Source organism: Choristoneura fumiferana, chromosome 9 (assembly GCF_025370935.1).
Source record: "Choristoneura fumiferana chromosome 9, NRCan_CFum_1, whole genome shotgun sequence".
Lineage (NCBI taxonomy): Eukaryota > Metazoa > Arthropoda > Insecta > Lepidoptera > Tortricidae > Choristoneura > Choristoneura fumiferana.
Genome location: NC_133480.1, coordinates 16,082,650 through 16,098,053, shown reverse-complemented (window position 1 = coordinate 16,098,053; position 15,404 = coordinate 16,082,650). Strand labels below are relative to the sequence as shown.

General features: G+C 48.7%; 1 protein-coding gene across 1 annotated transcript in view; it reads left to right on the top strand.

Moving 5' to 3' along the window:
- Positions 1–15,404, top strand: part of Usp32 (Ubiquitin specific protease 32) — a gene marked incomplete in the record, with an annotated part of 68,592 nt that overhangs the window by 20,314 nt on the left and 32,874 nt on the right. Inside the window, 8 exon segments of the mRNA XM_074092710.1 lie at positions 1,801–2,078; positions 3,093–3,279; positions 8,172–8,357; positions 8,861–9,006; positions 10,300–10,440; positions 14,127–14,211; positions 14,621–14,649; positions 14,687–14,788. Of these exon segments, the coding sequence (XP_073948811.1) occupies positions 1,801–2,078; positions 3,093–3,279; positions 8,172–8,357; positions 8,861–9,006; positions 10,300–10,440; positions 14,127–14,211; positions 14,621–14,649; positions 14,687–14,788 (1,154 nt within the window).

Genomic DNA, 15,404 nt, shown 5'->3' with positions numbered 1-15,404 from the left:
ACAATTTTATACAAAAGCTCAAACATGAAGTGAGACGGACAAGGTAATAAAGTGTAAAGATATCTTTGACCGCGTCTGTACGAGCTAAAAGTACACTCGGCGCGTATAACCATGAGATGCGTGTTCGAATCCCGTCAGGCGCCCACAATTTTTTTTATTTAAAATTATGTTTAGCAGACGCGCTTCTATCAAAAAGCAATTTTTCCTTCCTATTAGTAATCGGGTATTATGAACTATTGGAAAACCTGTGGTTATAATTGATACGTCAGTTTTAGATAATTAAAAGACCATTTTTCACAATATTTTGTGGTTTTCCTCTAGCTGTTATCGTTTTGTGCATTAGATCGTTAACAATATGCTTTCATGGCTACATTAGTAAAATGCGATACTAAAATATTATCTGTTTTAACCCTCTACGCAAAGATGTAGGGGGGGGGGGACAACGAATACTTAATTAATAGATTGTGACAAACGTGTTCCCTGTTCATTGCGTGTACTGCCAGGTGCAACTAGTGCAGCAAGCGTTTCGACAGCGCAGTGTACAGAAAACACGCGGCCGCGTCGCCGGCTGCCCCTAGAAATGGCAGAAAATGCATTGTTTAAAGATAAGCTAAAGACTTCTCTCAGAGGCGTCTTTACCTATAGTGCAGGGTGTGCGTTGCACACGGGCGCAGCGGTGTTAGGGGCGCCGGCCGCGGCGCTTTGTACCAATTCCTTTTTGACCGCGCTCTTCCTAGATGGCGCTAAAGTAATAATTGCACACGGGCGCTACATGGGCTAAAGACGCCGCTGACTTCTCTCGTCGTAAATTGCTTGGTGCATTATGATTATAACTTAGAAGATTCCTTCGTGGCATTCAATAAACCGCAAATGATCGCTCGTGATCGCTTTTTTATAGCCGATTAGTTTTTTTACATCCGTTACGCGGATTTATTCAATATAGAGGGCTCGAATTGTCAACGAATCGATAACTCAGTTCATGAAATTAAGCTGAGGTTGGGAATCGAACCGAGTACGTCGACATACCTCTCCAGCGATTTAGTAGTGGGTAATTGCTTGGCATGCCATGGATATGAGGAATTGAGGCCGTATTGGCTAACGTTTCTGGCGCAGCGATCGCAATCAAATGACATTTTTTGTGTGCAACACGGCCTCTGGTTACGTTTCCCACCCCCAAGAAACAATGAAAGGTGTACCTATACGGTTTTGATTTTCCATGCAACATATCATCCCTTATTTCACTGTTTTTTTTTTTCATGAACAATTTATTTGTATAATATATTTCTGTATTTATTTTTGTGTTAGGGAGTCAATATTCCAAAACTACGACCTTAGTGCTCTATAATAGATGTTTGAAATAAGCCCTGTGCAAAAATTAAAACCCACACCAATAGTTTGGACTGTAGGTTGACTTGTCAGTCAGCCAATCAAACTTCTTCTTCTTCTTCATCAGCGCGTTTTCGCCCACCGTTGGGCATACGCCTCCAACCTTTCTCCATCCAGATCGACTATCTGTCTCTCCCTTCCAAACCGGTCTTGCTGTCTCCACAATGTCATCGGACGATCGGAGCAGGCGGTCTGTCCACATTTCTTTTGCCTAGCCGGGGTCTCCAATCCAAAACGCGCTTGCTCCACCGTGCCTCCAGAGTTATTTAGTAAAACAAAAATTTAGAAGCTCCAATCTTCACAAGCAGCGTAAAGCGCTTAAGCTTTTTTGTCCAAGCTCTCTGACCTAAACACCTCCCGACTCAAACCTTATTTATGTTCCTCAAAACGCTGACCATCCTCTTTCTCTTTCAGTCTGCTTCAAGATCTTCGACCTGGACAGAGATGGCGTGCTCAACAAGAGAGAGCTGCAAGACATGGTCAGCATCCTCTGCACGGTCGCCAACGAAAGCATCAAGAATCAGAGCTCCAGGGCGTCCACTCCTTCGGACGATTCCGATGGCGACAAGAGCTTTGACCCTGAAGTGGTGCTGTTGAATTTGAGGGACAAACTTATTAGGAATGTACCCAAGAATGGAAAGAAACCGGTTTTCCAGCTTGGCCCGAGCGCTGACGGCGAGGGTAAGAAGGAGGTTTGTATAATTTTTTTTTTGCTCAATTATTAATCAATTATTAATTTAGGCTGTCACACACAAACACTTATGAACGTCAAAACATCTGTAACCGGCTCGGAAAAACCTGTGCTGTGTTGAAAAAAACCCGGCAAGAAACTCGACGTGGTATATTTTTTTAAAACAGATATGCAGTGTTATTTGATGACTTAAATCATACAAGTATTCAACACAACTAAATTTTTTAAACAGTATATTCACTCATATTAAATCGAGTTTAGCTCGACATGTGTCGGGCTATTTCGTAGCCCTTCTTCAAGGGAGCACGCGACTCGGCGGCTGCCGCAACACGCGCACTACGCGCCACCACTCTGCTCGCGCGAAGGTCCGACGAAACTAACACCGGCGCACTACTACCCGCATTTTTATCGTCATTTTTATTGTCACTGTCTAATGTATATTCGCTATTAGACGTAAAGGATCGCCAATGCGGATCGCAATGAGGGCTATCGCGAATGAGTTCGCCGCTAGAGGCGCTAGTATAGCGTGAGGTCTCCGAAATGTCAAATCTCATAGTTTTTGGGTGAGCTACGCGGGTTTATTTATAATTAGAATTTTTATGTGAATATTTTGCATTACCTGAAATTAATTATGGCAATTATGCGTTACGGGGCAATGAATGTCTGTGTTTTGAGACAGTTTTGTCCTTTGGAAACTTTTGTCCTCCGTTTTTTTCCGAACAAAATGGGACTAAGCAACACTGTGGTTGCTGGATATTTTTATGGTACGGTTTTAAGGTGTTTTAAATATGATTTTAATCTAAACTTTGTTTTAACGCCCGTAATAACAGACTCTGAAAGCCACACTTAAAAACCTCACGCAACAGTGCGCCATCTAGTGAGACAAAAAACGATAGCCCTCATTATTTCCAAATATCCCTGTCCATGAACTTATCCCAGCATCCAGCAGCAGAAGTAGTATGTTCAAACATAAATGGCGACGATAAAAATAAATAAGTACCTCAAACACTTCCAGATAACAGACATCCCGGAGTCCGTGGATTTGATCGCGGCGGACACTGCGCTGACGCTGGAAGACTTCCTGATATGGAGCGTGGAGAGCGCCGACAGCCTGGTGGCGCCCTTCCTGCAGCTGCTGTTCGAGGTGTGCCACATCGTGCTGGGGCTGCGGCCGCACTGCAAGCACCAGGAAAGGGACATTGGTGAGTGCACACCTTTATCATTTAACCCTCCTTCAGGCAGTCGGGTAAAAAAAGTTCACTGCTAACACCAGGAGCGAGACATTGGTGAAAAAAGTACTCTGTGCTGTGCTGTACATAGGCTACTTATTATCCCGATTTTCCCACAGGATAAGTACAAAACACCAGAATCTTAACAGCTAAGTTTAAAGACAGAAAACTATGATGCAATAGGAATTCCCGTGGGAATCTAGAAAAATCAAAAGTTTACGTGAACTTAATATGTTTTCCATTGATAATTTTAATGTGTCAATGCTTCACGATAGCTTTGATAACAATATTTATAATGAAAACAAGCGTGTGTGTGATGTCGCAACTGCAATGTAATATTATCTGATCGCCTTGTTTGTAATAAGGTGACACAAAATTAGACAAATATAATTATGTTATTGGGTTACCCACCTTTGTTAGTATTATCTAAACTAATATTTGATTTGTGTATTTGTTTGTTTGTAATGAATGACCGCTCCAAAAAGCCCTGAAGCAATCAAAAGACTCACCCATAATGATATTATTGCTTGTTATGGTTTTTTTTTATGAACCTCTGTTTTCTGTGGTGCTTACTGTATTATGGTGTTCAATGAAGAGTCATGGAGATTTATTAATAAAAAATAGGCATTGTTTAAATTTCAGCTGTCTGTCTATACGGTTCTCGAGATACAGCTATGTGATAGACAGACAGCATAAGGACAGTAATAAAGTTCCGTATTTTAACCTTCGGGTAAGAAACCCTAGAACTTTCCTCCTTGTAGCTATTAGCATAGGGTTGCCATACGTCCCGGTACGCCAGGACATGTCCCGGCTTGTAGCATGGTGTCCCGGGCGTCCCGGCCGATAAGAAAATTGTCCCGGTTTGAAAATCATAGTTATTTAGTAGGGGACTGGACTTGGTAAATAATAATACCTATACCTACAACGAACACGACTAACTAGCCGATGTATAATAAAGCCGATAAAGAGCATTTCCCACTTTGCAGCGAAAAGCACGTACGATGAGAGAACCTGACTGGCGGGTTGCTGGCATTGAATGACTGTGTTAAAAGTTGTTTTGTGTTTAGGCAAGGACTAAACCTTTTAAGTTACCTACCTATTGTTGTAATAAAATATCCCTTTTTTTCTACCTTTACTATTTTTCTTCAAATGTCCCGGTCTGCGTCCCCACATTTATGGCAACCCTATATTAGCAGTAAATATAAACAAAATAAATGTTATGAAAAAAGTCATAAATTAGTTAACGCCAGGGCAATAACTTGTAATGTGACTGTTTACGTTTCGTAATCTATAGTATTGCAACTACTTCTGAGTACAGCGTATTTACTACCGGCAGTAGGTCCGTTTTAAGGAGCGGCCAAACCGCTGCCTCAAAAACGGTGACGGTACGGAATCGCAGTGACGCATCGTATGCGCACCGTTTTTATCGCATGCCCTCCACACCGCTGCTCAAAATACGCAGACGGTGCGGGAACGCAGTGACGTGCTGTAAACGTCACGACTTTTGGTAGATTGTTTGTTTTTAACGACGAAAAAAGAGGGGTGTTATATTATAAGTTTGACCGCCATGTGTGTCTGTCTGTGTCTGCTGTGAACCGATTTCAATGCGGTTTCTTTTTATTTGAAAGCAGGTTTTCTAGCGATGGTTCTTAGACATGTTTTATCAAAATAAGTTCCGTCGTTTTTCGTCGGGGGTTAAAAACCAATTGTTAGTTAAAACACAATTAAATACCTACAAACCAACTAAGTAAAGTTTTTAATAGTGACTAAAAATGGAGAATCTATCTAATATACCTATTAACTATGCTAGATCCGGCGAATAAAGTGGGTGCGATAGCAATTTATGCTTCGATTCGTTGATTTTTGCGATGTATACATAAATAAATTTAAAAAAATGTAAACCTGTAAAGTTCGGCTCATAAGTAGTAAGTCAGCAGGGCTACTCCGAAACTCTAAACTTGAAGGTTCGATTTCGTAGTAGCCCTGCTGGTAGCAGTAAATGCGCTGCGCTATCAGGCCGTCAGGCGCTCGACCTACTAAGCGATAAGCCATTGTCCGGAGGTAAATATGACGAAGTGGGTTGCACGCGGCAGACCACTGACCTTATATCGAGATAGACCTTAAGAGTTTTCCTACCTTGCGTGTAAAAAGTTTGATCTACTAAGTTTTGTCCGACCTAAATGCGCGGAGTCGCGGCGGCACGCCTTTGAATCGGTACCGTGCGGTCTTGGTTTCCCATCACTAAATCTCGCTCGTGAAGTCATCGTTGGTTCGAAAAATTCGACACGCTAGGTTCTCATAGATTAGATTATATTAGATTAGATTTATTTATTACCTAATGAAAAAATACATTATAAATACATGTCAGGTAATTATAAGAAATTCACAAAAGGACCGTCAAATTGTATACAAAATAATAATAATAATAGGTATATGATAGTGGTAAATTAAAAAAACATTGTCAGCCAAAATAAAAATAGAATTAAATTTAAAAATAATTATAATAATAATAATCCTGGGTAAAACATGGTCAAAAGGTTAAAATTAGGTACAATGTCAAGACGATAATATACAGTTTGAAGCGCTCTTTTCGTCTATCTCGATATAAGGTCTGTGGGTGTCACTGTTGTGCATATGACGTCATTGAGGAATACAACTTTTTCTTTCTGAGATCAATTGCTCAGCATAGGCCTCCTCTTGATACGAGAGGGCTGGGGCCGTAATTCCCACGCGGGCCCAGTGCGAGTTGGGAAATTCACACTCACTGTTCAATTAGAAACTGAAATTTGAGCTCTTACAGAACAACCATTAAGAAAAGTCTGAACATCTTATTTTTTACGTCTCTGTTACTAACCATCTGAAACCCTTCGCTGCATACATTTTGCTTAGGATATTTTGCTGACACTGGACGCACCTATGTACATATTTGCCCCGAGTTTTTTTAGTAATATTTATGTCGTGTTTAAATCCTAGATTTGCTTTTAATTATGAGTAGGGCCCAGAATTTTGCGTGCGGCTAGTGACAGATTGTAAGGAGAGAGCACCGCTTTTTATCGATGTTCTCGACAAATCGGTAGTTTTTATTTTATTTATGTTGTAACTTTAATACATAATTGTAAATATATTTTTGCTTGAAATATTATTATAAAATACTTTATATTGGCTATGGTAAGAACTGAAGGAATACAAAATAATATTTTCTCTTTTATTTTATCAAAGGGTAGGCAAACAAGCTACCTAACGTTAAGTAGTCTCAGAGGGAGCTTTTCTCAAGCAATAAAATATAAAGGTAGGTATTCGTAATTATAGTGATCCCAATAAAGCAATTTGAACGGATGAAACTTTCCAATATTTTGAACTTTTTTCATTATTGACCGCTGAAAAAAGTACGTACGTAAAGTTTGAGGTTTTATTTAGTTACTTAAAAAAATATCGATTTGTCGATAACATCGATAAAAACCGATGCTCTCTCCCTACAACCTGTCAATAGTCGCACGCAAAATTCCGAGCCCTAATTATGAGTTAAAATCGAGAAACTTTAAAATACCATATAGAGCTTCTGGAGAAGTTGAAAAAACTTTATTCAAAGAATTGAATTATATCTTCAGACTTGGAAACATATTATGCGATTATACCTATACCGTTAGATATTATAAACCGCCACAATATCTTTACATCATGCATAAGGTAGGATGACGTCTTTATGGCCATGAATGAGTTATTCTCCTTAGAATAATAGCGCTATTGACGTGGCGTGGACATATATTTACATGTAACTGTTCGTTATTGCACAAACACACTTGCAAGATTTTCAAGTATTTGTCAACGTATAGAAAATCTAAAGTTTATTTTTGTTAGAGCAAATATTCGTATTTTTCTTACAATTATCTGGGATTCGATCCCCGGACTAATACAATATTATACAAGAACATTATAAAAGTGTTAGCTAACCGATAACAGCAGGATGAGAACTGCGCGCATGTAATGCCACTATCTAGTGGTCACATTCATCCCAGCCTATATACGTCCCACTGCAGGGCACAGGCCTCCCCTCAGAATGAGAGGGCTTGGGCCATAGTTCCCACGCGGGCCCAGTGCGGATTGGGAACTTCACACACACCATTGAATTGCTTCGCAGGTTTGTGCAGGTTGCCTCACGATGTTTTCCTTCACGCAAAGCTGGTGGTAATTTCAAATGTAACTCCGCACATGAATTTCGAAAAACTTAGAGGTGCGAGCCGGGGTTTGAACCCACGACCCTCTGCTTGAGTATATATTATGCATAATTTTGCTAAGTATTTCAATCATGGTTATTTCTGTCTTATGTTGACAAATTATTTTATAGCAAAGTTGGCTTCTTATACTCACAGGACCAAGTATAATAACAAATATGACATGCGATTACTTAATATGTATTTTTTGATATTTTTGTGTCTCGAATAAATTTTCATTTCATTTTCATTAATAGATTTTCGATTCTCGGCCATGTATGACTTTTTTTTAAATGTCATTTTTATTCAATCTGAAATCGACGCGTGGTTCCTAAGAACACATTTCTCTATCTCTTGTAGATTCTGACTTCTCCATACTGACCCATTTGGATTGATCACCTTTGTATAACTGAGGGCCTACTCCGAAATTCGAAGTTCGTTTCGTCCCTGTCACTCTCGTATAAATAGTATAAGCGTCAGAGCGACGGAACGACACGAACTTCCATTTTCGAATTTCGTAGTAGCCCCGCAGGTATACATCGTAAGTGACGACGATTGGATCTCCATCGTTCGGGTTCCGCAAAGTTAACAGTTTGCTGACGATACGATATTTTTTTTGGGGGCAGTGTGGCCTAACTTATGTCCTTGTTCCAGTACTCGGTTGGCTCCGGCGTGATGTGCAGCGCGGCTACAGCGTGGGCCAGTTCTGGTACCTGATAGCGTCCGAGTGGTGGGGCGCCTGGGCCGCCTACACCGCCGGCGACGCCGCCTGCTGCCGCGGCCCGCGCGCGCCCGACGAGGCCATCGTCTGCGACGAGTCCTTCACCACCACTAGCACGGGTGAGCGTACTATCATATCGTCAACATAAGGGGCCAGATGACAGATGAGAGAGCTGAGAGCTGAGTCATGACCATTATCTGCGACGAGACCTTCGGCACCACGAGCGGGGTGAGCCTACCATCAACATAGGGAGAGGCGAGATGACCGTTGTTGGGCGTGTCTTGGCTGCGTAACAGATAGAGAATAGGGTTGAGAGCTTTATTATCACCATCATCTGTGACGAGTCCTTCAGCACCACTAGCATGGGTGAGCGTGCCATCATATCGTCAAAGCTAGCAGACAGTGCCGCGGCTATCATTTTCTCTGTTCATAACGTGTGCTGCCAGGTGATCATTGTGCGGTGAGCTGCGAGAGCTGGGAGCTTCATCATCATCGTCTGGGACGGGTCCTTCAGTACCACCAGCACAGGACCATCATATCGTCAACAAAACGGGAGGGAGGCGCTAAGCATCCTGAGTATGTTTATTGTACTGTAGTTTGATTGGGTATTGTTTATGTGCAGAATCGATGGGGTCGTTGCTGTGGCGCGCGGAGACGGCCTCGCTGGGGTCAGCCGGCAGCAGCAGCGGCGTCAGCAGCGCCGCGCCGCGCCCGCGCGCGCCCGGGCCCATCGACAACAAGCGGCTAAGGGCACCCGACTCGCTCAAGGTACTGTCGCCACACTCGGACGGGATTGTTTGAGCCTGAAAAAATGCTTGTACTCCCGCACGCGCCTGCGCCGTGCTAGTCTTATTGTTCTACCTAAAACCAGGACTAATTATGGTCGAAAGACAATTACTTGTGAAGGTGTGCGCCTGTATAATAAAATACCATTATTTATAAAGAGAGCGAACTCGTTTAACTCATTTAAAAAACAACTTGCTCAATATGTAATTGATAACAAATTGCTATTGTAAATTTCAAAGAATGAGTCAAACACGGGCAAGTATCTACTACTACTACCTACCTCATACCTATATAATTGAACAAATGTATGTACTATATATACCTACCTACTTGTTATGTTAACTCTCACCGACAAACGGATTTTTTTGTTATTTATATTGTATAATAATTTAGTGATAATGCAAACTATTGTTCTCATGAAAGTGATGTAATGTCTTATATGGGAATAAAATGTCTTTAAACCTAAACCAATCGGATTATGAACAGTGCCGAGTGGCTCAACAATCGATGTTACATGTACGATTGGTTGTTTGGAGTCTTTTTTTGTATTTTTTATTTCAACTCCAAATTTGTTACTTTTACGGTCATCCCGTAAAACCATATCGAAAATACCTGCTGCTTAAGTAGCGTAGTAGAAAAAAACCAACCTGAGATATATGTGCATAGGAGAAATTCGTTTCTGTACTCCTGTCCAGTGGTAGTGTAGGGGTATGGCACGCAGCACGGAATGCTGAGGACCTGGGTTCGATTCCCAGTGCTAGTCTCTTTTTCTGATATTTCTGTGCATCCATGTCTCAGTTTGTATTTTCGAAATTGACGGAATTATACTCAGTTGAACTTCTTTACTTATTTATTTATTTCCCGCTCCCGTGCCACTCCCTCTTGTTTTTTTCTTATTTCGTACTACCCCATGTTTTCCTCCAAGCTAGAACAAAACATGGAGTACGCATGAATCAATCGGCTAAGTTTTTTGAAAAAGAACAACTGACGACTGTACTAAACTTAGTAGTAATTTTATTCCTCCAGGCGAGTTTAGTATAGACCAGGGGTTCCCAAACTTTTTCAGTTTTCTCTGCAATTATGGGCTTAGTATTACATCACGGCGCCCTTTCAGCGAGAGAAACCTAGGTAGTCGAAATAAGAAATGATGATTTTTGCTAGACTGCCTATGTTTCCTGGGTAGCAGGAGCCTCACGCGACGCCCTTGGGTACACGCCGCGGCGCACAGGTGACAGGTGAAGCCCTGGTATAGACTACAGGCGTGGGTTGTTCCAGGTGCGCACGCTGACGGGCGAGGGCGGGCACCTGCGGCGCGACGTGACGCTGGCGCAGCACCGCGACTTCGAGCTCGTGCCCGACGCACTGTGGCGCGCCCTCGCGCTGTGGTACGGCGGCGCGGAGCCTCTGCCGCGCCAGGTCAGTGCCGTGCCTCTACTATAGCTCGTGCCCGACGCACTGTGGCGCGCCCTCGCGCTGTGGTACGGCGGCGCGGAGCCTCTGCCGCGCCAGGTCAGTGCCGTGCCTCTACTATAGCTCGTGCCCGACGCACTGTGGCGCGCCCTCGCGCTGTGGTACGGCGGCGCGGAGCCTCTGCCGCGCCAGGTCAGTGCCGTGCCTCTACTATAGCTCGTGCCCGACGCACTGTGGCGCGCCCTCGCGCTGTGGTACGGCGGCGCGGAGCCTCTGCCGCGCCAGGTCAGTGCCGTGCCTCTACTATAGCTCGTGCCCGACGCACTGTGGCGCGCCCTCGCGCTGTGGTACGGCGGCGCGGAGCCTCTGCCGCGCCAGGTCAGTGCCGTGCCTCTACTATAGCTCGTGCCCGACGCACTGTGGCGCGCCCTCGCGCTGTGGTACGGCGGCGCGGAGCCTCTGCCGCGCCAGGTCAGTGCCGTGCCTCTACTATAGCTCGTGCCCGACGCACTGTGGCGCGCCCTCGCGCTGTGGTACGGCGGCGCGGAGCCTCTGCCGCGCCAGGTCAGTGCCGTGCCTCTACTATAGCTCGTGCCCGACGCACTGTGGCGCGCCCTCGCGCTGTGGTACGGCGGCGCGGAGCCTCTGCCGCGCCAGGTCAGTGCCGTGCCTCTACTATAGCTCGTGCCCGACGCACTGTGGCGCGCCCTCGCGCTGTGGTACGGCGGCGCGGAGCCTCTGCCGCGCCAGGTCAGTGCCGTGCCTCTACTATAGCTCGTGCCCGACGCACTGTGGCGCGCCCTCGCGCTGTGGTACGGCGGCGCGGAGCCTCTGCCGCGCCAGGTCAGTGCCGTGCCTCTACTATAGCTCGTGCCCGACGCACTGTGGCGCGCCCTCGCGCTGTGGTACGGCGGCGCGGAGCCTCTGCCGCGCCAGGTCAGTGCCGTGCCTCTACTATAGCTCGTGCCCGACGCACTGTGGCGCGCCCTCGCGCTGTGGTACGGCGGCGCGGAGCCTCTGCCGCGCCAGGTCAGTGCCGTGCCTCTACTATAGCTCGTGCCCGACGCACTGTGGCGCGCCCTCGCGCTGTGGTACGGCGGCGCGGAGCCTCTGCCGCGCCAGGTCAGTGCCGTGCCTCTACTATAGCTCGTGCCCGACGCACTGTGGCGCGCCCTCGCGCTGTGGTACGGCGGCGCGGAGCCTCTGCCGCGCCAGGTCAGTGCCGTGCCTCTACTATAGCTCGTGCCCGACGCACTGTGGCGCGCCCTCGCGCTGTGGTACGGCGGCGCGGAGCCTCTGCCGCGCCAGGTCAGTGCCGTGCCTCTACTATAGCTCGTGCCCGACGCACTGTGGCGCGCCTCGCGCTGTGGTACGGCGGCGCGGAGCCTCTGCCGCGCCAGGTCAGTGCCGTGCCTCTACTATAGCTCGTGCCCGACGCACTGTGGCGCGCCCTCGCGCTGTGGTACGGCGGCGCGGAGCCTCTGCCGCGCCAGGTCAGTGCCGTGCCTCTACTATAGCTCGTGCCCGACGCACTGTGGCGCGCCCTCGCGCTGTGGTACGGCGGCGCGGAGCCTCTGCCGCGCCAGGTCAGTGCCGTGCCTCTACTATAGCTCGTGCCCGACGCACTGTGGCGCGCCCTCGCGCTGTGGTACGGCGGCGCGGAGCCTCTGCCGCGCCAGGTCAGTGCCGTGCCTCTACTATAGCTCGTGCCCGACGCACTGTGGCGCGCCCTCGCGCTGTGGTACGGCGGCGCGGAGCCTCTGCCGCGCCAGGTCAGTGCCGTGCCTCTACTATAGCTCGTGCCCGACGCACTGTGGCGCGCCCTCGCGCTGTGGTACGGCGGCGCGGAGCCTCTGCCGCGCCAGGTCAGTGCCGTGCCTCTACTATAGCTCGTGCCCGACGCACTGTGGCGCGCCCTCGCGCTGTGGTACGGCGGCGCGGAGCCTCTGCCGCGCCAGGTCAGTGCCGTGCCTCTACTATAGCTCGTGCCCGACGCACTGTGGCGCGCCCTCGCGCTGTGGTACGGCGGCGCGGAGCCTCTGCCGCGCCAGGTCAGTGCCGTGCCTCTACTATAGCTCGTGCCCGACGCACTGTGGCGCGCCCTCGCGCTGTGGTACGGCGGCGCGGAGCCTCTGCCGCGCCAGGTCAGTGCCGTGCCTCTACTATAGCTCGTGCCCGACGCACTGTGGCGCGCCCTCGCGCTGTGGTACGGCGGCGCGGAGCCTCTGCCGCGCCAGGTCAGTGCCGTGCCTCTACTATAGCTCGTGCCCGACGCACTGTGGCGCGCCCTCGCGCTGTGGTACGGCGGCGCGGAGCCTCTGCCGCGCCAGGTCAGTGCCGTGCCTCTACTATAGCTCGTGCCCGACGCACTGTGGCGCGCCCTCGCGCTGTGGTACGGCGGCGCGGAGCCTCTGCCGCGCCAGGTCAGTGCCGTGCCTCTACTATAGCTCGTGCCCGACGCACTGTGGCGCGCCCTCGCGCTGTGGTACGGCGGCGCGGAGCCTCTGCCGCGCCAGGTCAGTGCCGTGCCTCTACTATAGCTCGTGCCCGACGCACTGTGGCGCGCCCTCGCGCTGTGGTACGGCGGCGCGGAGCCTCTGCCGCGCCAGGTCAGTGCCGTGCCTCTACTATAGCTCGTGCCCGACGCACTGTGGCGCGCCCTCGCGCTGTGGTACGGCGGCGCGGAGCCTCTGCCGCGCCAGGTCAGTGCCGTGCCTCTACTATAGCTCGTGCCCGACGCACTGTGGCGCGCCCTCGCGCTGTGGTACGGCGGCGCGGAGCCTCTGCCGCGCCAGGTCAGTGCCGTGCCTCTACTATAGCTCGTGCCCGACGCACTGTGGCGCGCCCTCGCGCTGTGGTACGGCGGCGCGGAGCCTCTGCCGCGCCAGGTCAGTGCCGTGCCTCTACTATAGCTCGTGCCCGACGCACTGTGGCGCGCCCTCGCGCTGTGGTACGGCGGCGCGGAGCCTCTGCCGCGCCAGGTCAGTGCCGTGCCTCTACTATAGCTCGTGCCCGACGCGCTGTGGCGCGCCCTCGCGCTGTGGTACGGCGGCGCGGAGCCTCTGCCGCGCCAGGTCAGTGCCGTGCCTCTACTATAGCTCGTGCCCGACGCACTGTGGCGCGCCCTCGCGCTGTGGTACGGCGGCGCGGAGCCTCTGCCGCGCCAGGTCAGTGCCGTGCCTCTACTATAGCTCGTGCCCGACGCACTGTGGCGCGCCCTCGCGCTGTGGTACGGCGGCGCGGAGCCTCTGCCGCGCCAGGTCAGTGCCGTGCCTCTACTATACTCTATGTCAGACGGTTTCATTTCGCGACGTATCTGACTGGACCAGTCAGTCTGCCAACAGGGGTATTATGGCGGATTTTCGGTATGATCATAACATGGACCAATAGAAACGCTTCATTTACCTATCCTCGCACAACACAGCACTAGTTGTGATGAGTTGAAAAGTTGAGACAGGTGAGCGGAGCGAGGATAGGTAAATAAACCGTTTCGTCCTCCATCCTCGCACATCTCTGGTCGAAACGCAGCCAAAAACCTTTTGTTACCTCGACTCGGCTTAAAGAAAACATTCTTTCATTAAAAAAACACTGCATTCAAAGACTTCTGTGACATTATTTTCTTCTCCAATTTCATATTCTCTCCCTCTTTGGCTGATATCTCGTGTGTGCTAATATGCTTATATTTGCTCTAGGTGATCCGGCCTCCGAATTCTGACGTAGAATTGGAGCTGTACCCACTCAACTTGAAGATTTTAAGGCACGTCGCGGTGCCGCAAAGTGAGTAACATCCAATCTTGGCTATTTTTTTAGGGTTACATGAACCAAGAAATTCGAAACCCTATGGAATCGTTCATGTATCTGTTTGCCACTCTGTTTATAACGGCCAATTAGCTGCGAGTCCGCTGAACCAAATTTAGCCCAATTTCCGCTGTACCATTTTGTCGGCATAGTTTATGTAAACTAAACTATATATGTATATATCCGTAAAAAATTACAGATTTCTAGCATTGATAGTCCCCGAGCAAAGCTGCGGACGGACAGACAGACAGACAGACATGGCGAAACAATAAGGGTTCCGTTTTTGCCATTTTGGCTCCGGAACCCTAAAAACTAACAAAAATGCAACGTTGCCAGCTCAGCAGGTATAAACGCTATTAAGTGGTAAATGTCGATATTTTTGTCGCAGGGATGAGCTCAGTGTCGGCGGTGGGCGGCGTGTCGATGTACTCGCACGTGCCGGTGGCGGCGGGAGGCGGGAGCGGGAGCGGGAGCGGGCGCGGGCGCGGGCGCGGCGCCGCCCGAGCGGCAGCTCGCATACACCGCCGCCTTCTCGCGCCTCGCCACCGTCAAACAGGTCACACCTTAAACCTTTTCAACGGCAACGACTCATATATACGCACCGCAGGTTCCACGCCAACGACCTATATATATATATATACTATACATAAAAATCACGCCTTATTCCCAATGGGTAGGCAGAGACACGAAACGCTACCGCTTCGGACCACTTTTAGCAATTTAGGTTTTAAGTTTGACAAAAACGGTACAATAGTGACAGTTGCTAGCCGTCGCCTACGGTGTACCTTAACCTATGTCCTCAGTCGCCTCTTACATCCATGGAAGAAATGGAGAGGTGTTATTCTAACCCGACACCACACGAATTAAGAAATAGAAATAGAAAACGTTTATTCGCATTTCGCAAATTACATAAACACAAAATAAACAAGTATAAAGTAAATATATATGAAAGGTATTTGCGAAATCGCGAAACGGTCTCAGCTCAGCATAGTGCTGGCCGTAGACATGCTGTGGAGGTATTTTAGACATTACGATATAGAAGCCTGGCGTATGGGTGATGTCTTTTGTATTTGACGTGGCAGCGAAAAGATTAAGAGGCTGTTTCACCATCCATTGATTAGTGTTAACTGTCAGTTAAATGTGATGCCGTCTCCGTCTATTCGAACAAAACA